Genomic DNA, 22,778 nt, shown 5'->3' on the forward strand with positions numbered 1-22,778 from the left:
TTTGCCCCTGCAAAACACCTTTATTGAAGAGGAGCTGTCTGCTTTGTTGCTTGGGACTTCAGGGTGCCCTTTTTTTACTTTGCAGCAGTAAAGCTTTTCTCTTAGGAGCTGAGCTACAAGGTTAGCTCCCTGAGCAGGGACATGGGTAACCAGGGAGGGAGCCAAGGCTCCCCCCACTATAGAAACCCTATCTGGGCTGGCTTCAAGAGAGCAAACAGAGCCAGTGGTCCCACACAAGTGGTTTATAGTTTCATAGTTTTAGGGTCGGAAGGGACCTAATAGATCTTCTAGCCCGACCCCCTGCCAGGGCGGGAGAACAACAAAAGAACCCTAAACAAAAAACGGGACTCAAATGAGTCCAGCCAGGTAGGCATCCAGCCTCTTCTTAAAGATCCCCAGGGTAGGGGCCAGCACCACCTCCCTTGGAAGTTGGTTCCAGCTCCTAGCCGCCCTAACTGTGAAGTAGTTTTTTTGGATGTCCAATCTGTACCTCCTCTCCATCAACTTGTGCCCATTACTCCTTGTTATGCCAGCGGGGGCTAGGGGAAACAGCGTCTCCCCCAAACCCTTCTGGTTCCCCCTAGTGAGTTTATAGACGGTCACCAGGTCCCCCCTCAGCCTTCTCTTGTGGAGGCTGAATAGGTTCAGGTCCTGCAGTCTCTCACTGTAGGGTCTGCCCTGTTATCCCTGGATCATGCGGGTGGCCCTCCTCTGGACCCTCTCCATGTTGTCCACATCCCTCCTGAAATGGGGCGCACAGAACTGGACACAATACTCCAGCTGTGGCCTGACCAGCGTCGCATAGAGGGGGAGGATCACCTCCCTGGCTCTACTCGAGACGCACCTGTGGATGCATGACAAGGTCCGGTTAGCCCTGCCAACCATGACCTCGCATTGTCGGCCCATGTTCATCTTGGAGTCAATAATGACACCAAGATCCCTTTCCGCCTCCGTGCTCTCAAGTAGGGAGTTCCCCATCGTATAAGTGTGCTGCTGGTTCCTACTACCCAAGTGCAGCACCCTGCACTTGTCCGTATTGAAACACATCCTGTTCCTGTTTGCCCACCCCTGTAACCTATCCAGATCCTTCTGCAATCTCTCTCTCCCTGCTAGCGTGCTCACCTCCCCCCAAATTTTGGTGTCATCAGCGAATTTAAACAGGTTGCTTTCCACCCCAACATCAAGATCGCTGATGTTGATGTTTTCTGGGGAGGAATCCATGATGGATAGTGAAATGTACCTAATGCTGCTTTTCCCGTCTTGAGAAAAGTATGTGATGCTGGCAGATTGTTTGCTTAAATCTCCATAGGAATTTACGGTCAGGAGCTCCAGTCATGAACACAAACATACAGAACCAGCAGACTTTTGTAAAAGAAGATGACCAGCCATGAGACAAAGCTATATAGTGTCACCATTTTTATTCGGCACCTACAGTGAGCATTTAATGAAATTAAGGACAGTTTTACAATGAATGGCAATGTAATTGAGAGTAGTGCCGTGCTACTGGCTGCCTTTCCAGCATGGGTTTCCACAGTGCAAATCTGTAGTAAGAGAGGTCACTTGAAAAGTGTAGTGGTATAACTTCCCTCCTCTCCTTCCCAAGACACAAATTAAACCCCAAAAGCACTCATGCTGAAACAGGAGTGATAGCAGTAACTGCAAAATCTGAACATAGCACAATTTAAAGGGGCCTCTTTAGTTAAAATAGGAATGGTCCTTAAGTGCTTTCCATATTTTCTATTACTATTATTTGCAGGGTGCAGGACCAGAAATGGTGCAATGGTGATGCAAAACTATGAATTACATGCCTTAGGCAGGCAGCTAACAGGTTCCAGGAAATCAAAACCTGCATATTTCTCCTAGTGCTGTCTTCTGAAAGGCAGATTATCTCCCTACTGTTCAACTCATAGTGTAGTAACATTAAAAACAGAATGGCAGAAGCCCTCCTTACATCATTCACCTCTAAATCAGCCATAATATGGTAACGTTGTATGGGATTTGGGTTTGGGGGGTTTTTGTTGTTGTTGCTACAACTACAATATTTCAGTGCTGATAGGCCATACCTAGGGGTTCTCTGACTCTACACCACAATGCAAGACTGCCTTTTTGTTATAGGCCTTCTCTCAATAACTAAGGGTACAAAATTATTGGCAGTTCTTCTTTCCCCTCATATTTCCCCAGGAGGATTCATAGGCGTGTCTCTTAGCATTGTACAAAGCTTTCTGCCTTTGCTGAAGAAAGGATTGTAGGAGCCTACTTGTGTGGCTGTTTTATTGTGCTTCACTGATTGCTTACACCCCCATTTTGAGTACTGTCCATTTGTTACAATGAGTCTTGTTGGACCTGCCACTTAAGCAGACGTGAGAAACCGATCACTCATACTATGCCAAGCAAGGTAATCTTCATGTTCACACATAATCACACTATGTTAATATGCAAACAGTAAGCAGTGGGTTTTTAAAATTCATCAGCCAGATGAACGTACTAGTTTTGAACTTTTACTTGCATGTTTATCTGTAAGTGGAAAGATCTGCGAGTTGCTTGGCATAGCATCGGTGATCAGCTTCTCACAGCTTCCCTACTGCTGTAGCAGCAGATCCAATAAGTTAAATCTACCCCCTTCCCCTCCTTAGTGGGAACAGGACCAGTGCTGTGTGCTACTGTCTTTATGCACTATCCTTTCCTCTGTCCTGTCTTGGGGACAAGCAGCAGTACACATGTACTGTAGAAGAAATGTGGGTAAGGGGGGCTAGGATCCTGGAAGGGGGAGCAGGACAAGGCTGGTCAGTTGGTTCGGGGCCAGGTTTTGCTCCTTGTGATGTGCAGGTGGTGTGAGCACTGTCGAGACAGTACTTAGGAATTTCAGCTTAAACGCTGAATGAAGGAGCAGCTGATGTGTGCCATGTCCCATTTCTCCAGAGCATCGCTCTACTACCTGGCCTTTTGGAGAGAGAATGAATGGGAAAGGCAAGGTGGGAAACTCCTGGCAAAGAGTGGGTCAGGCTTCTGCCATGGGAGATGCTAATTTGGACCTTGTATAATCTCTGAAATGAAATACTCTGTGAAAGGTGTCAGCTCTTGTAGTTATGCGTAACACGTAGTGCTCCAGAGCAGAATGGATTATATAGACATTGGTGCTGATCAGGAGGCACTTGACTGAAGTTTTTGATTTCCTTCTTTTTGTTTTTAAATCCCACTTTGGATAGACTGTGTGTGAATACATGCTGGAACTCTTTACAAAAAAATCATCTAAATACATTTCCTAAGTGTTTGTACTATTCCCTGTTGGTTATAAAGATCTTTTCTTCATGGAAGGAAAATAACAGATAGTGCTCTGGGTGGCATTTTTTTTGTGTACAGAGCAAGCAAACTGAAAAACTCGGCATTGTAGTAGTCTCAGTTGTTTGTAACTCCTGTGGATATGGAAACTTCCTAAATAGACTGTGTTCCTTTGTAAGTAACTGCTTCCCTATTGCTGTTCTAATTAAATTACTTTTCAGGCCAGAAACTGTCAACTGTTTCTGTTACTCCTCTCGTTGCACTTGCTATGGCTACAGTCTTCCCTATGTGGCAAAGAAGCATGGACTAATTTATACCATAATTTCTTTTCAGAAACTTGAAATAGGAGGCCTCTGAAACTAAGTAATTTTTTAAAAATAAAAATGTCATTGATTGAACAGCCAAAACTGCAAGGCCTAGTGTTTATTTAAAAGCTGTGAACATATCTAATGCACATATTCTAGGTCAAATTTTGGCCTTTTTTCCATCTAAGATCACACAGCATTGCATTTCTGATCTTTTACTGCCAAGTGCTGTCAGAGAGGTCTTTCTGGTTATAGGATCCCTTAAGTAGTATCACATACTACGAAAACTACAATAAGCCAGTCGCCTGTTGTTTATTCTGCTTTTAACCAGCTTCAGAAGAGAAAGTGGGTATTGCTAGGGAGATGCTAGTATTTACCTAATGTTTTTATTCAGAGGTGTTGAAGCAGCCTGCAGAATGAAGTTTCACAACAGATACAAGACAAATCAGTATTGTATCCAATTAGCAGATCAGCAAATGGAGGCAGGCAGGGGAAAGGATTTCTCAGTTACACAGCAGATCTTTGGCAGGTCAGTGCACAGAACTCAGGAGTTTTGATTTCCAGTCCTGCCTGCCTTGTTTCCCCTGTGCCATTAAAGCAGTCAAACACATGCAACATTCCTATCATAAGTGCTACTGATGATAACTTTTATTCCACTATGAAACTAAATGATCTTTTTTTCATTTTTTTAGCTGCTTTTCCTCATCGATTGAATCTCTTTTACCTGGCCAATGATGTCATACAGAACTGTAAAAGAAAAAATGCAATTGTATTTCGAGATACTTTTGCAGAAGTGCTTCCTGAAGCAGCCTCATTAGTGAAGTAAGTGACGTGTTTGTCGATTGCTTTTTTTTTTAACAATAGCATAAAAGGTGTGAATTTACTTTCCATTTTCCTTTCATATCAAGCTACTTGGAAGGGTGAAGAATATTTCAGGGATTCTGTCTTACTTATTCAATATGGTAATTGTGGATCTTAAAAATGTCTGAAGGCTATTGATGTGTATATTTATTTCTTCTTGCTTACAGAGAACAGAATTTCTTTCATTAGATCATTCTGTTCCAAAAATATACTTCTGCATGCAATGTTAAACATCACCTTGAGGATATTGGAGTACCTCAGCTGACACAGTTCTCTTGTACAGAGTTCATTACATGGGCTTCATGGGCTCTTCTGCAGTTGCATAGTGAAACTTTAATATGCAAGTTATTGCTTGAGTGAAAACATAATTCCTTCTCCTATAATTTCATTATCTGTAAAGCACTATACTGTATTCATTGTATAAGCAAGAGACAATTCCAGGACTTTGATTTGCCTAGTAAGAGGTTACTTTTCTCAGCTGCTGTTTTTTTGAAGCGTATTTTTTAAAGAGTTATTTGAGGAAAGATGTTGTTATAGAGAATTTTTTTTACTTCAGACATACTGGCAACTTTCTCTCCCTGTGATTTATTTGTATCTCTCAACTGGGCCTGTGCCAACTTATTTCATAGACGTTAACGCTGGAAGGGACCTCGTGAAATCATTGGTCCAGCCTTCTGCCCTGTTTTCACATTTCTTTATTCTATCCCACAAAATTGACTGTTATTTATAAATGTTACAATATATTTTGGAAATCTCGTTAGATGAAAACTTTTCGAATGCTTTTCACTTTGCATTCATGTATCTCATAGTCTTGTTAATCAAAGATCCTCATTTTCACAGCCAGTTTGTCTGTTCCTGCTGCCTGGGCTTGCAGTGAAGTTTAAAGCTTAGTTTGTGATTTTGTATTGACTTCTGTGGCAGTGACCTTGTACCTAGGGGAGATGAGCAATTCGTATCCAGAAATAGTAGTTTAAAATAAAAGGATCTCTGTTTTTTAAACATGAGTTGGTGCAAGAGACCCAGATGCTCTGAGCGTGCAACTTCATACTGGAACAATTTGAGGCATTTTATTTTCACTTTGAGGTCATTTAGATTTTCATCCGCTTCCTTTGATTAAGCATCACTTTCTTTTTAAATGCAGTGTGACCTGTGTCTTTGCGCCTCCACAGAGTGGCTGGCATTGTTTGGGATTTGTTACCTAGTGCATGGCTCCCATCATTTATTCCACACAAATCATCCCTTGAACAAAGGATACCTTCTGAGAGAGTGGTTTCAAGGGTCAGTGAAGAGACCATCATGGATACCATCAGTCTGCTGGCAGTCACTACTGTAAGAACATGGTCTAGTACACTCCTGTTCTTTCAGTCTAAAGAATTCAGTGCTGAAATGAGATGTGCTCACTCCCTAGATGTTATACCTGTGCCGCTTTTTGCATCAGAACCACAGCTTTGCCTAGCTGTTGAGACCTGGCCCACCTAGATGAATTTTAACACACAGTGGGCGCATCTACACAAGACGCTATGTTGTTGTAGCTCGTTACTACAGCAGCGTAGTGTCGGTGGGCATGGACCGATGCTACTGCGCAGTAGCTCTTTGCTGCTGTGCAGTATCATGGGAAAAGACATATGCAGCATCCAGACTAAATGACTGCACAGTAACAACTGCACAGTCCAGCACACGTGTAGATGCGCCCAGTATCTTGGCTGTTTTCCATTGATTTACATTTAACTTCACTGTGCCACAAAATTGCATAGATCTGTCTTTCAAAAATGTGCACCGATTCAGTTACATTAAATAATGAACTCTTTTTGACAGAGTCATAAAATGTAATCAGTACTCATCACAATACAAGCAGGAAGACCCCAAAGAAACAAATGTAAATGTAGCAAAATAGATAGCATCCTAGTTTTGTGTACTAGAACATGTATGTGTATTTTACACACACACACATTTTAGGGCGCACCTAAAATAACTGTATCATCGTATCCCTTGGATACTCTTAGCTATTGTTGACTAGAATATCCAAAAGCTTGAGGTTAACTTTCCTACCTGCTAGTTAACTAGACCATTGTGCGCTATTCTTTCTGAAAAAGTTTTGCCTGACAGAGCACCTTAAAGGAATGAAGATGACTGTCCCCAGGGAAAGATTTTTAACTTTCTTGCTCTGAAAGGTTCTTTGGTGCCAGCTGCCATGAGATTCCTTTGAAGTTAAGTTTGCAGTTGCATGAGCTTTCATTTGTATTTCCAATTAGACAGTTTATTATTCTCAACTCTTCAGTTCTCTAAGGTAGTTGCTTCTAGGCAAGCCCAAAGTGGGGCATAAGCTTTTATGCTGTATCTTGAGGTGCTTTATTGTTTTACTGGTAAAGTATTTATACATGTTCTTTAATTAAGGTTTGCTTTGCAAGGAGTGACACTGCCTGCAGTGAATAGGATGCTGGCAGCTAGTTGCTGCTACTCACTTTTCTTTTCTCCATATTCTTTTATAGAGCTGCTTATTCACCTTCAATTTCTTTATTGATTCAAGGAGCTTGGAGCCAGGGGACTTTTGAAATGACTTGATAGAAATAAAGTTTCTTTGTACATAAACCCAGATGGTGCTGCTAAACCTGTACAGTACCACAGCTTATGGAAAGGTTTTTGGAAAGCCATTGACATTAAAGGAAAAGTTACTACTTGTTTTTTCTACTTGGGTAGGGAATTTGCAGAAAGCAAATATCTCTACGGGTAACTTCTTTTTCTTAAAGAATTGCCTTTTGTAAGAGGGATCGAGATGTCAAAACCCCTTCTGACACTGAACATAAAAAGTGACAAGTTTGTAAATGTCAGTGATATGTTCATGTTCAGACCAATGGACAATCATTCCTCTCATGGTACCACCATAATCTAGCTTTTGCCATGCCTGAGAAATTTGTCTGAAGTGTTCTGGTTCCTGGAAGCTGTATTCTCTCAAAAGTTGACGAACATAATAAATGATCAGTGCTCTGGAACCTGAGAAAATTGAATTACCTTATTTTGAAAGTCTGCTTAAAATGTCACCTAGATATTTTCAGTCAAATAATAAAACTAAGGTGATACCAAGTGCTCCTTGAAGTATGAATTCTATCTGTATCAGTCACCTTCCTGCTGTTGTGTCCCTGCTTTTACAGTCTGATCTTCAGAGGACTTTTTTTTTTTACCAGTTTTATGGCAGGGCTTGAAGATCCTGTGTACTAGCGTGGCTAGTTGCGTAAAAGATATCTCTGTCCAAGCCATTCTTACTGCCATTTCATAGCTTCATGGATGTTAGGGGCTGGAGAGGACCTCACAAGATCATTGGGTCCAGCACCCCTGCACGTGGGCATTGAAGGAACATAATAATTGTATTTCATTATAACATACTAATCTGCTTAATACACTTCTAAAAATTTAATTTATTGCTTTTCCTGTTTTGTTTGTTTTATTTCATTCTTTCCTAACACATGCACACTTATATACCCTATTTTCTTTACCTCTTTCCTTATAACTTTTCTTAACCTGTTTCTTTTCCAGAGGTCTCTTGCTATTCCCCTTCGAATATATCTCATTGATATCGCACATCCAACCATATCTCCTTGCACATTTTACTGAGAGCAGGAACCAGACTTTATACTAAATTAAAAATGAAGGACTCCATTTCATCACATGAAAAATCAGGCCAGTTGCAAAGTTTCTAGAAAAGAGGATGATGCTTCAGTGCGTCTTATGAGACTTTCAGATGATAAGAGTCTAAAATCTGAAGCCCACCCTTTCAAGCCCTCTGGTTGTTGGAGGGGAGAGAAATCTTTTAATTTAATCCTCTTCACCAGCTCCTGTATTTTGGAACTACCTCCCCAATGTGCATCTTCCCTAAACAGTGGAAGAAAGAAATTCAACCACAAATTCACTGCCCTCCCCAGAGTTTTGGAGAACAACTGCAAAACTGATGGGTCTTGGTAATTTCACTCTAAACAGCAGCAAAAGCATTAGAAATGTTTGCTCCACAACCACAGGCACGCACAATTTAATTAAAAATGGGGTGCTTCAGTTGTGAAAAAATTGGTAGCCTTCATCTGGGAAAGCTTTCTACACACCCTAAGAGATTTGACTCTTTTTTTAAAGTCTGGATTGAATATCATGTTCTGCCCTCTGACAATCACGTGGGGCTCTATTGAAGTAACAGGAGCGCTTGCCTGCCCGTGAGGGTAGACCTTGAGAGTTTAAATCTTACAAGATGCCTTAACATTTTGAGAAAGGGTAAGGGTAGAGTTTGAGGAACATTTTAAGCTCCCCAAATCTTTTCTAATAGCAAGGGTTTTTTGTAGGATGCCTCTTTGTTTGCTTGAAGTTACACAGTAGGATTTTCTTACAGTGCTTTACAAGATGTTCTGAGCCTTTATTTGACTGGATTGTTAAACAAGCTGCTCTTGAATGCATGGGAGATGCTTCCACTTTGTACTTTGAAAACACAAACAATATTTTTGTCATTTGCGCAGGGATCCATCAGTCTCTAAATCTATAGAAAGAATCTTTAAAATCTGGGAAGACCGAAATGTGTACCCTGAGGAAACCATTTTGGCTCTAAAAGAAGCTTTAAGTAAGTTATTTGGCCTTTGTTTTTCTTAACGTGAACTTAACTTAGTGTGCAAGCTTGTTGTAACTATAAATAGAACCGTCTGAAGTCACTAGAATAAAATACATTAATTAAAGTTGTGTTAAATGCACTAATTGCTCTTTCTGGGTTTCCAGGAATAAAAAAGAAAAAAAAAGCCAAAGCTAGTATGAATGAGTGTTGCTGTAATTTACCGCCCGATTCTTGCATCTAAAGAAGGCAATTCAAAATCCTTTATTTGCATCAATAGCGTTATGCCAGCTGAGAGCAAATTTGTGTTCAATTTAAGGCGACTGTTTAGCCCAGAGCTTTCCAAACTGTGTGCCGCAACACATTAGTGTGTCGGCAGCAGTGTGTAGGTGTGTCGCGCGAAATGCAGAAAATTTTGCAGAAGGGCACCGCGGAGCTCCCTTACTCACGTCTGCTTCCCTTGGCCCCTCCCCTGGAACTGAATTACTGTGTCGCGAAATGATGCATGTGTAAAAAGTATGTCACCAACATGAAAAGTTTGGAAAGCTCTGGTTTAGCCTATGAGTTCCAAGTGCCTTGCCTGTATCGAGCCTACGTGCAAACTGCATGAAACTTGTGTGTTTGACTATCCCTGTTGCTGGGGTTTGGGGGCATCCAAATTCAGTCTGAGGGGGCAGGTATAAAGATTCCATCCAGGAAGGGCAGAGAAGGGAGATGGAAAAACCCTCTTTCCAGTTTTAATGTAATGGATCATAGTTGTATGTTAGTGGTAAAACAGCAACCATATTAGAAAAAAATATGGAAACACCACCTATAGTATAAAATAATTTAGTGGCCCTCAGATACTTAAAAATACCAACAACAAAAAAACCCTGAGATCCAAAACATTACCTGAAAGCATGCACCTTACATGAAAACCTAATATTTTAGTGCTTGTTGTTTTGATTGAGAAAGATTAATTGGTTACCATTTTCCCGGTCACATCATTAATGGCTAACCTGGCGTCAGAAAAGCTGCTTGAAATTTGTGTTTAGGGGAGAATTGTGTTTAAGGAGAATGCAAAACTCCAAACTTCAGTTAATTGTTACAAACTGAAAAAGTGAAGGGAGCGGGTGATCTGGTAAGTTGGGATCTTGTGGCATTTTGTTAGAGATTTTTTTTTGTTTTAATATTCGTCTCGTATCTAAATTTGATAGAGTAAATATTTAACTGTCTTGCAACACTTTGGTTGATGCAAGTCTCTTTAATTTAGAATCTGAGCAAGTATAAATACCCATTTTAAGCTAAAATGCAATTTACTGTTTACCTTGAAGTAATGTGTTGTGTTTTCCTGTTACTTTGGCCAGTCACAGGTGATCAAATTGTCTGAGAGTTTAGGGAACAAATTATTGTAAGCCCTGTCATTGTTGAATCGTGTTCTTTTAGAGGCGAGCAGACAATTGATTTAAAAATAAAATGACCATCACGAAAGTTGCTGTATTCCTGAGTAAACATAGCTTCTCTTGGGCATCCAGCAGCTCATCTGAGAGAACTGGTCCAGGTATTTTAAAATAACATTTATGTTAATCTTTTACCATACAAACATATGGCACCAAAACCAGAGCCTCTTAAAGGAATCCCATACTGCCAGACTGCAAAAAATGAAATGTTTTCCAGGTACCACTTTCAAAAGTCAGAAGCAGCTGAAAGAAACTCTGAACAAACAACCGAATAAGCCGTGGAAGAAATCTCAAAGTAAGGAAACAATGTCAACTATCTGAACTAATATAAAAATGCCTTCTTCAGGAACGGAAGAAAGTCTAGCACAAACTGGACTTAAAGTATGAGCAAGCATGTGTCTTCCACACTTGTGAAGTTCCTTACAGACCATTGTGTAAAGCACCAAGGAGTTGCTGCTAGAGAACCACTTTTTTAAAGGAAGGAAATGGCAATAAAAGCTTTAAGAGAGCAAATGTTATGAACAGTAGCAAAGAGATCTGATGGAACTTCTTGGAAACTGGCATTAAAATATTCCAAGATGAAGAGAAGACAGACATAACCATGTACATTGGCAACAGTAAAACATGGTGGATTGTACCTTCAAGTTCAGGAGTACATCTTCAACAGCAAACTAGATGATAGGATACATGGAATCCTAACAGTTGGGCAGTTCAAATAATGAACCATCAACTGTACACTGTCAGGAATACAGTTTCGTAGCTGGAACTACATTTACAGTGCATCTGTTTTTAACCTTGCAAAAAGCATACTAAAGGAAAGTCTTGAGTTGGCCATAAAGCAATATGATAATTATGGTGCCACACCACTATGTTCAAGTTCTAAGTCTAGAAGAATAAAAAGAAAGGCTAGGGCTTTTGGAAACCTGTATTACCAGGAAAAAAAAGATTGTCACAAGATATGTATGGAAAAAAAGTTCCCTAACAGAATGATATGGAAGTCAGCTTGGATGAGGGAGTTAGCGTTTCTTACGTGATCATCTTACTGTATTTTTTTTATGGTTTTAGTATATCATGAACTGTGATTCCATATTTTTTTCTCAGTCAATAATGAGGTGTTTAGAAGAGAAGTGTAAGGGAATCTTTAAGGAGGGAGAGCAGTTAGTCCACATAAACGAGCCGCAAAAGTGATCCATCATCACAAGGAAGTACTGAGCTGAGCATATCAGCTCTGTGTCTGGAGTTCAGGTAATAGGATTACTCTTCTTTTAGAGAGTTAAACTACTGCTCAGTACAGTTTAGAGGATCAACCTTTGCAAGGACTTATCTATACAGAAATAAAGCTGGAAAAGGATTGCACAGTAATTTTTTTAATAGTACATGCACACGTGCTCATTTGCTGGCTTTTAAATCCTACTTCTGTGCTTCCCAACATGTGAGTCCTAGTTGACTGAAAGGCAGAAGGAACACTGTGTGAAGGGAGAAGTATAATGGAACAGCAGCCTGTATGTCTTGAGAATATTTTTGTTGCTGTTAGTCTTTAACCAGTGTCTTAATTTTTTTATGCGCTTTTATTCCAACAGCGGCCACAAATCCAAAGGCTGCCCTGAAGTCTAAGATTGTTGCAGAATTCAGAGTAAGTTTTACAAATGTCTGTTTCTGTTGCCATAACCCTGTTCTTGGGCTGTTGTTATTGTGAAGGCTGGTTTGTCATCCAAAAATCTCTAGTGCTTGTTTGGAAGCTGGAACATGCAGTGTTGAGTTGTTTGGCCATTGTGCACCTCAACTACAATCCCAGTGGGGCTGTGGAAAAGGCTTTCATCATGTGTACACTGATGCAGTTTGAAAATTTTTAAGCCACTAGTTATGGAGGTAGTCAGAAAACATAAGAGCATAAGCAGTGCCATATTGGGATAGACCAGTGGTCCATCTAGCTTAGTAGCTTGTCTCCAGCAATGGCAAATAGTAGATGATTTAGAGAGAGAGTAACTGTACAGAGCACGTCTAGAGTAATCCATCCCCTGTCCTGTTCACCCTGGCATCAACATACGTATGTCAAAGGCTACATCCCTGACTGATCTGTTAAATAGCTGCCATTTCCAACCTCCTGTGGCAGTGAGTTAAAGTACTTCCTCTTGTTAGTTTTAAACCTTCCCCTTAAAAATTTCTGACATGCAGTCCTTCAGATGCAAAATGACTTTGAATTTAATGCATATCCAAACAGTCCCTGTTTTAGGAGGGACAAAGAGTCAAATAGAGACACATTTACAAAGTTACAGTCGCTGTGGTGCTCTTATGGCATTTCTAATTTTTAATGCAAAATTTACAATGTGAGCTATAGTTAGAAAAATATTTTGTTGTAAAAAATGTTGTATATTGAAAGAGACATGATGCATCTTCCCTTCCTTTTTAAGTTATTAGAAGGGAGACGTTTCACTTCTTGCTTAAGAATGAAATGAAGAGCTTTTGTAGCCATTTTATACGATGCAGAATTGTTTTGATGCACCTTAAACACAGACACTACCAGGAGTCATGTCTACACTTTAGAGTTTGTCAGTACAGAGCTTTGCTACCAAAACTGTCGTAACAAAGAGGTAGCCTAAACCACTGTCTTGAATGGAATGAGCAATACCAGTGAAATGCCTTTTTGCCATCTTAGCAGTCTTGGTTAAAGATGTGGAGGGGAAAAAAGGTAAATCAGCTTTTAACTGCTGCAGCTATGCTAGTAAAACTTTTTGATAGACATCAGACCTGGGTTTCTAATCACCTTGCTCATTTTGCTTTAATATGCTGTGGATTTAAACCATACATCTCTGAATTTACTGTGGCACTTGTGTGTGTGTGTGGGGGGGGGGGTCAGGTCTCTTTTGAAATGCAGATCGGTTTTTCAGGTATGTATTTATTTCTGTTGCTTATGGGTCTGTAATGTTAACTTTGCAAAGTTAGGAATTCTCTTCTGTGGAATGTGATGAGGATGCTGTTCTTGGTTTTTCAGCCACAGTCCCTCATTGATGAGTTGCTGTTATATAAACGCTCAGAAGACCAGATAGAATTGAAAGAGAAGCAGCTTTCCACCATGAGAGTGGATGTTTGCAGCACTGAAACACTGAAATGTTTAAAAGGTACAGGTAATGTTTGTTCTAGTTGTTGTAATCACAGGAAACCAAATATATATGGTAATATATATAAAATATATGTACTAAATCAATCTCAATCTCTCTCTCTCTCTCTCTCTCTCTCTCATTTATATTTAGTACATATACTTCCATTCCTTTAGTCATTTCCTGTTCCAACAGATCCTATGTTTTCCGTCTAAAATAAGAATGCTAAATTCCATGAAAGCACAGTTAAAAACTCTGAAAATTTTTTTGACCTTTTTTAATAAAAAATAAAATGGTAAAACAGTATTGTGTGCTGATGCTCAAGTGTATCAGAGACTGGAGCATTGATACTCCTCTCTCTTCTTTTGAATCGCTAAATCATAGAGATTTAGCGATTCAAAAAAATCACTGGAAGGGAACCTCAGGTGGTTGCACCTACTTCAACCTCCTGCTTGAAGCAAGATCATCCCTATCCAAACCATCTCATGCAGTGTTGGTGCATGTTCCTTTCACGTGCCACAGAAGCCAGAAATGTCCATCATATCTCAGTTGTATTATGTCAGCTGCCTTTGAATGTAAATAATCACCTTTCTTGGTTTCACACGCAGTCATTCTTCCAGTCTTTCTCTGGTTGTTCTTGTAAATGAAAGTAAATAGGGCTTCCAGAATTGCCTTTGTCTGTGTTTTCCAAATAAGTTAAAAAGGTTTACAGTGACTGTTCATGTCTGAAGCATTGAACTTCAGGTTTCTTGTCAGTAACATTTTTGTAACAGCTTCAGCTGCGAGGCTGGAATGTGATGTCTGATACCAAGAATCTATTTCCATTGCCTAATTACTAAGCCAGTAATTCTCAACCAGAGTATCACAACACCCAGGGGGGTGCCTGGAGAGCCTTCCAAGGGTGCTGCACAGTATTAGCACTGGTAGGTGTGCAAACATGATTCATAAGATAAATCCAGAGAGTGCAAATAGGAATCTGTAGCATCAAAAGCATTCTGACTTTTGTGGTCTTTGAGTTCTTTGCAACAGAAGAATCTCTCTAATATCTGTAGTCAAAAAACTGTAGTATTTGTACTAAAAAAAACAACTAGTTTCTGTAGTCAAACGAGTGACAGCTAAGAGTTGGCATTTCTCAAGTGGTGCTTGGAGTCTAACAAGGTTGAGGACCACTTCTCTAAGCTAACAACCTGTCTGTAGCTCTTGTTCTTTGTGGTTTGGCCGCTAGAGGGGCACAGAGCTCTTTCATAGTCTGTTTAGCACTGAGCCTTTATAGAGATAAGAATCAGATCCTGATTAGCACCTAACATTTCAGGTAGGGATCCCCTGGGATTTAAATACAAACCACAAAGCACAAATGACCAGGATTTGGGTTTTATTCTATTTCAAGGACAGATGTGTGTGTGAGTATGGGTTTCTAAACATATTCAGTAACCTGAATATTTAATCACTAGCTCTTTAGTTGTTTAATGAATCTAAGGAGCTATAGGTACAAGAAGCTAAACACAATCTTGATAGTAAAAAATGCAATGTGTTAATAAATGCATGTCATTTTGTTACCCAAATGAGTTAGAAATGTTGGTGTAAAACTGAAAATTGTTTTAAAGGCTCCTGGTGTCCTGTGACTACAGCCTTTAAGCATTGTCTTTAAAATGTGGCAGCGATTAAATAGGCTTTTACCAAATGGTAATGAAGAAAAAGGAAAAGCTTTTTTTTTTTTTTGCTTCTGGCAATTGGAACAGTAACATTTTATGTGACCAGTGCAGGTGCCCAAATGCACAGAACTTGGTGTTATTTGTTAATTAAAAAACATGTTAGAAATTAACTACTAATTGATTTGAAAACAAGAGTCTGCATTGGTTTGTCTTTAATGACTTTATTTACTGATGTTGCTCTTACTCCCTTGAAAGAAGTAGAGCTTTTCACACAGAGGGGATAATTAATTCTGTTCAAGATGGCACATATTTGCACCTATGTGGTAGCGCATAGTAGATTTTGCTCCTGTCTGACATTGAGATTCTCAGCAGAATTCAGGGCATTATATATCTTTGATGGCTTCAGTGTTTTATCTTTAAAAAGATAAAATATTTGTTTTTAATATTTCCTTTTAGACAAAACAGGAGGAAAAAAGTTCTCTAAGGAATTTGAAGAAGCAAGTTCAAAGCTTGAAGAATTTGTAAATGGTTTGGATAAACAAGTGAAAAATGGTCCTTCGCTAACTGAAGCACTTGAGAACGCTGGTATATTTTATGAAGCGCAGTATAAGGAAGTCAAAGTGGTTGCAAATGTAAGTACAAACTTTTCACCGAAAGCAGTTGTCTTGTGGTACTAATAACTAATGCAGTGTAGTTAAGCTACGAGTGATACAGTTGTGGTTTATGGAAGTCATTGAAACTGAGCCCATCTTCAGAGTTAAACATTCAGTCAGAATTTCAGAAATGCTACCTGAACCATTCAGAACAATTTAGGTTTATTTTGGTGCACCGAGTGCTTCCTAGAAAAAAGTTTTTAACATTTCAGTATACCAGGGAATGAAGTAGAAATTATATTTGATCATAATACAAACAGTTGAAAAGGTCAACGTCTGAGAGATTGTCTTAAGATAATTCAATGCTGCCAAAATTGATGGGTTATATTCTGAGGGCCCCCTGCCTTTTTCTTGTGTGTCCTGAAATTCTCTGCATTTTACAAGTGGAAAAAAATGTTGGATTAAGTATAAAAGTAATTTTAAAAGCTGAGCACCTTTGGTTATTTAAATCTGCCATGGACTTCTAGATACTGAAGTTGTTTAATTTCTAGAAATATTGTAACAAATGATAGCTTTGGGCTTAAAGCTGTTCTTCCAGGAAAAGTATGTTAAATGGCTAGAAAACATGATCACATTAATTTCTCTTATTGAGCCTTTGCTCTCTGAGCTGTATTCAAAAGATTCATTTCAATGTATAGACAGAAAGGATTGGATATTGCAAATGTCTTTCTAAATGAATATGCTGCCTTTAACATTGTAGAACTGATTCTCAAGTGTATCCTGTTTCCATAAAAACAATGCTAAAATATTCTTTCTTTATTAGGCTTATAAAACCTTTGCCAACAGAGTGAGCAATCTAAAGAAAAAACTAGATCAATTGAAAGCAACTCTTCCTGATCCTGAAGAGTCTCCTGTCCCTTCTCCAAGTATGGATGCCCCATCTCCAACAGGGTCTGAGTCCCCTTTCCAGGGAATGGGAGAAGAGGATGACTCTCGGTCTCCAGCAATAGGAAGCCGCAAGGCTGGATCTCCAGAACCTGTGACAGATAATCGGGATGTGGAGGACATGGAACTGTCCGATGTGGAAGACGACACGTCAAAAATTATTGGTACGTTCTGTGGGAGGAACAACAAAAGAGGGGAATAGTTTTGTGGGAAAAAGTTCTCTGCCCTGGGAATACTTCATTTCAGATTTCCATCTTCTGTGTCAGTCCTTTACCATAAATAGGAAAGTCTCAACTCGTACATAATGTAATAGATTAATAAAGAGGGCACATGCCATTGCTTCTCCATTGATGCTCAACTTTATATTCGTTTGTTTTAAACCTGGGCTATCTTGAAAAGGGTGCAGCTCTTAAATTAAAGAATCCTGTGGGGGTGTTTTGAATGTTTCTCATTTCCTTTCTGTTTGCATTGAAATTAGTGGAGGAGAGGAAGGAAAAACAAGTTGTTCCTCCTCCAACACCTGCCAAGACTGAAAGTGTCCCAAAAGTGACACCATCCACTACCACTGTAGTGGCAAGCACTGTGACCGTGACAACACCTGCTCAGACTCCACCAACTCCTCCCACTCCGAAGGCAGTGAACACCACTCCCCCGTCACCAGCACTTGCGTTGCCAAACCTTGCCAATGTCGATCTGGCAAAGATCAGCTCCATTCTCAGCAGTTTAACATCCGTTATGAAAAATACAGGTGAGTGACTGGTGGGATGAAAAGTGAACCTCCAACCACCAGTAAAGGAATTTGGTCTTGGACGCCATCCTCTGAGAGCAAAGATACTGAAGTGTGATTTACTTCAGGGTAGAGTAATGTGATGCTAGAAATTAAACACCTGCCTAATGTCAGTGTTAAATATGCTTCTTTTTAAATGATATGAAGGCTCCCCTATACTTTGAAGTAGGATGAGCAGAGCGGTTGGACTAGATTACTCACTGTAAAGTCTTTTCCAGCCCTACTTGTTTATAATTTTGTGAGTGAGGCATATGGCTCTGTAGTGATCTCTGAGGGCATTTGTGCTAGGATTCTTTGGCAGTGTCTTTCTACTGTTGCTGTCATCTCTGGCACTAAAGGTAGATGGTACTGGCTGCATACACAACTCCTACAGCAGCTAGCACTATTAATGGGCTAACGCAGGTCTGCATGACAGGGTTTTTTTTAAATGCAGAGCTTGTTGACATTAGTACCTCATTGCAAGTCTATGGGTGGTAGTAAGAGTTGAACGTTTTCCTCTTTAAAAAAAGAAAATCCCTCATTCACAAAACAGGATATTAATGGTTTTCATCCTCCTTGGAAAATAACATTTTTGTGTTACTGAACAGTTAATATTTCCACCCCAGGGGTCAGCCCCGCATCAAGACCTTCCCCAGGAACCCCAACCAGCCCAACAACTCTTACCAGTGGCCTGAAGACATCTGTTGTGGGGACTCCATCTGCTCCTCCAAATCCATTAGCAAACATCCTCTCCAAAGTTGAAATAACTCCTGAAAGCATTTTGTCAGCTCTCTCCAAAACCCAGACCCAAACTGCACCAGCATTGCAAGGTACAATATTGTGCAGAAAGAGTGGATTTGAAGTAAATGTTTAGCCTTTCTTTTTCTGATAATATCCATAATAAAATATTCTATTGTGCACCCTGAAACTAAGATGGTAAGGGATGGAAATTAGCTTGAAATACATTATTTTCCAAATGCAGACTTTTTGTCAAGTGAGTTTTTGTAACCTGTTTCTGAAGTACTTTCCTGTAGGTTTTGTGTTTTAAAAAAAAAAAAAGGCATTATAATCTAATGGCATTGGAAGATTGTTTGCTTTATTTCATTATTTTATCTTGGCATTGCTACTCAGTAAGCAAATAAACTAATATATTGAGTTGTTGAACTTCCTGACAGCTTTTAAGTTAGCAAATATTTACAGGATAAATAATTAGCTAAAACCTTGATGTTGCATGGAAGGAAATCTATCACAACCGAGGACTGAAGGTTAGGTCTGCCGTGGTGTTTTGAGCAGAAGATTTTCATAAGTTTCTATTTCTGCCTCTAGTAACTTGTTTGAGTCCTCTTGCTCAGTAACAATATAACTCTTAATGCCTGTATTTAATCAGCTGTAAAATGAAAATATTATCTACTTCAGATGGATATTGTAATTTAATTTGTAAAATAATTTAAGATCCACTGTAAAAGTTGCACAGTAATATTAGTATTACTATATAGAGATGGCAAAATTTAACTATGTTGCTGGCTGAAACATAAACTGACTTAATCGTCACAGATCCATGGCTATCTAGAAAATGAATAATAGTGAATGTTTAGTATAGTTTTTTGGTTGAAATGGTTGCAAATTTTATCCTCTCTTAAAACATCTAATTAAAACATTTGTTCCTCCAGGTTTATCATCTTTACTTCAAAGTGTTGCTGGAAATACAGCTCAGTCAAGTGAAACTGCATCTCAGAGCAGCACTTCAGCATCACCAGCCAACACGACTGTCCCTTGTGTCAAGGGGAGGAATATTCCTTCCAATACCCAGTCTTATATGTCCAAAACTTTTGGTTATTCTCCAAATTCTTCTACTGCTGAGGTTTCCTCTACTTCTGTCAATAAGGCTCCTATTGGACATACCCCTGGGCTTTCAAGTTCTAGTTTTAAGCCACCAGCAAATTCCCTAGGATTTGCCAGTTCCCATTCTACCAGTCCTTCCCTTTTACCTACAGAAACTTCAATGAGTCAGTCCTCTGAGATTTCAAAGACAAAGCTGGAGTCAGAACCACCTTCTCCAAGCCTGGAAATGAAGATACACAATTTCCTAAAGGGAAACCCTGGCTTCAGTGGTCTAAATTTGAATATTCCAATTCTAAGCAGTTTAGGGTCCAACATCACATCAGAAAGCCATTCATCTGACTTTCAGCGTGGTCCTACCAGCACCTCTATGGATAATGTGGATGGGACACCAGTCCGTGACGAGCGAAGTGGAACACCTACCCAAGACGAGATGATGGACAAGCCGACATCAAGCAATGTTGATACCATGTCTTTATTATCCAAGATCATAAGTCCTGGGTCTTCTACTCCCAGTAGCACCAGGTCACCTCAGAGCAGAGATGATGGCTACTCCCAGGAACTCTCTAATTCAGTGCCTGCCTATAGGTCTTATACTCTAGGCAGGGACTCTCCAGCCAGCATGTATAAACAGTCCTCAGATAGTATGGAAATACCTTCTTCTTTAATGGACTCCTCTCAGGAGAAGTTTTATCCAGACACATCTTTTCAGGAGGATGAAGATTATCGTGACTTTGATTATTCTGGTCCACCACCGTCTGCCATGTTGAACCTCGAGAAGAAGCCTGCAAAATCTATTTTGAAGTCCAGTAAGCTTTCTGAGGCATCAGAATACCAGCCAGTTCTGTCTAGTTACAGTCAAAGAGCCCAAGACTTTAGCGTAAAGTCCTCTTTTCCTCAGTCCATGAGGTCTATTCTTGATCAGGGTGAGAGCTGTGACCCACTGTCGTCTTCTCCGGGAATGTATGGAGGTTACGGCCTGAGGGGAAATGACTCCACATCCGATGGCTCCCCTTCACCTAGTAAGAATGATGTGTTCTTTGCTCCAGACTCCAATCATAATAACTTGTCAAAATCTGTGGTACATTCTGGCTTGTCACAGAAACAGTATCCAGACTCTTCTCACTCAATTCCCCACCGATCACTTTTTTCTTCCCAAAACACACTCTCAAACCCTGGCAGTAGACCCCCGACGTCAAGTGTGGAGAAATCTTTAGGTTCTTCCATTTCTGCTACTTCAACCATTGAGTTCAAGAACATGCTTAAAAATGCATCCCGCAAGCCCTCGGAGGAAAAACATTTTAGCCAGGTCCCTAAAGGTAGCTCAAATGAAGGAGTTAGCTTGTCTAGTCTCGGGCAGACTGGAATCTCTACAGGAGAGCAGCAACAGCAGGAAGAGCATTACCGTATAGAAACTAGGGTGTCATCATCTTGCTTAGATTTGCCTGATAGCACTGAAGAAAAAGGAGCCCCCATTGAAACCCTGGGTTACCATAATGCGTCCAATAGGGGGATGTCAGGAGAGCCAATTCAGACGGTAGAATCTATAAGAGTTCTTGGGAAAGGAAATAGAGGACATGGACGAGAGGCCAGTAGAGTAGGCTGGTTTGAGCTGAGCAATACAGGTAGCGCTTTTGATAACGGGCCTTCAAGTGCTACCGAGCTGCCCAGCATGGGCACAGGCAGTGGGATCTCCAGCTTTCAAACATCGTACAAAGATCACGTGCCGCAGTTCCAGGAGAGCGTCAACAATTTCAGAACCAATAACTTCAGCACCACTTTTGAGCATCATCTCCCACCTCCTATTGCGCCGCCCCCCATCGAGCATGGGACTCCTTTTCCGAGGGAACAAGTCGGCCCGCCCACTGGGCCCCCGTCTGCTCCTCCCAAGGATCATGGAAGCCTTTTTCCTAGGGATCACTCGGTTCCTCCCCACATGCCATCAGTGGATCACACTAATCCTTTCTCAAAAGAAACCTCCTCTCCACTTCCCTTGCCTCATGGGGTCCCCCCTCCTTCTTCTGTGGAACATAGCGGGGTTCCATTTCCCACTCCTCCTCCTGCCCCCACTGTCCCCGTGGAACACACTGGCGTCCCATTCGCCACTCCACCACCGTCAGGGGAACACGGCAGTGTCCCATTCCCTGCCCCCACCCTCCCCGTGGAACACGGTGGCGTCACCTTTCCCAAGGATCACGGTACTATTCATCAGGGGACGATGAAAGAGCATTTTAATGTGCATTCAGGACCAAGGGACCACGTGGCCTCATCTCAGCGAGACCACAGCGGTCCATCTCTTGGTCGGGTTCGAGAAAGCGTAGGCCTAACCTCCATCTCGAGAGAGCAGCTCGGGGCACCCCGTAGCGTTGCTCCCATCGGCCCAGCTCACAGAGACAACGTAAACCGAAGCGGCATAATAGCTAGGAATCCGCGACCAGACCTTAGGCCTAGGGAACCTTTCATTAACAGAGACCCATTTCACAGCTTAAAGAGGCCTCGGCCACCTTTTGTAAGGGGCTCTCCATTCTTTGCACCAAAACGCCCATTCTTTCCTCCCAGGTACTGAAAAAAGACGCGTGTCTCTAAGCAAAGGCATTTGGGACGTTCTAGAGAGCAGTGGAAGTAGCCCTTTCACTTTTGTGGGTTTGTTTTTTTCTTTTTGTTGTTTGTTTTTTGGGTTTTTTCCTCCCCCTCCTTAGCGAGCCCCGTAACATTTTTCTAAATTAAATGTTCTGTATCTTTGGTTGTTTATTTTTTAAGCCATCCAGTTGGCATAAGTATAGAAAAATGTTTTAACAAAAAAGAAAAAAAAATTCCACAGAGTATTGCCATTGAAATAAAACTTCCAGTAGTAGTAAAACATGATGAAATGTGCGATGTTGGGATGTTATTTTAGCTGGTTACCAAGTTGTTTCACTTCATGAGTCCTCTGAAGGCCTGTCAAAAAAAGGGAGGTGGGGAAAGGTATTCTGATCAAGGAAGAATCAAGGGTCCAAGCAGTCTCCCCGGTGGTAGAAATATTAACCCTTCCTGTGCCTTTTTAGATAAACCAGTCAGTTTCTTTGTTGACATCTGCTCAGTCAGTCCCTTCTGACGAAGTCTTGGGCATGTTCTTGCTGCTGATCCATTTCCAGACCGCCAACAGGAATGGGGAGGGTAGGCGACTAACACGTACAGTTTTTCAGCCCTTTTGTTTGCATTTCTGCCTGTCTCCAAATACAACAGGAGAAAAGTCTGCTTTTCATGGTTGCCACTGACCAGCTTTTTTCATGGTCGGGGTTGTAAAGTACTTCCTCCTTCACTGGTTTTCAGAAAACAGTCTGGACCACTATCTCCAACGTAGCTTCCTGCTTCAGAATACTAATACGCCAGTGTCTGTTTCATAGGAACAGCGTAATGCAGTTACAACAAGCAGATAAAGG

At 40.7% G+C, this 22,778-nt stretch overlaps 1 protein-coding gene across 1 annotated transcript; it reads left to right on the forward strand.

Moving 5' to 3' along the window:
- The first annotated feature begins 2,954 nt into the window (after nucleotides 1–2,954).
- Nucleotides 2,955–22,221, forward strand: RPRD2 (regulation of nuclear pre-mRNA domain containing 2). Its single transcript, XM_025193008.1, has 12 exons — nucleotides 2,955–2,972; nucleotides 4,053–4,113; nucleotides 4,277–4,406; nucleotides 8,939–9,039; nucleotides 10,681–10,758; nucleotides 12,044–12,096; nucleotides 13,456–13,582; nucleotides 15,670–15,845; nucleotides 16,630–16,915; nucleotides 17,230–17,499; nucleotides 18,144–18,347; nucleotides 19,188–22,221. Exons 1-12 carry the CDS (start codon nucleotides 2,955–2,957, stop codon nucleotides 21,920–21,922), a joined length of 4,239 nt encoding a protein of 1,412 aa, XP_025048793.1. The 3' UTR covers nucleotides 21,923–22,221.
- The last annotated feature ends 557 nt before the right edge of the window (nucleotides 22,222–22,778 follow it).

Source organism: Alligator sinensis, unplaced genomic scaffold (assembly GCF_000455745.1).
Source record: "Alligator sinensis unplaced genomic scaffold, ASM45574v1 scaffold838_1, whole genome shotgun sequence".
Taxonomy (NCBI): domain Eukaryota; kingdom Metazoa; phylum Chordata; order Crocodylia; family Alligatoridae; genus Alligator; species Alligator sinensis.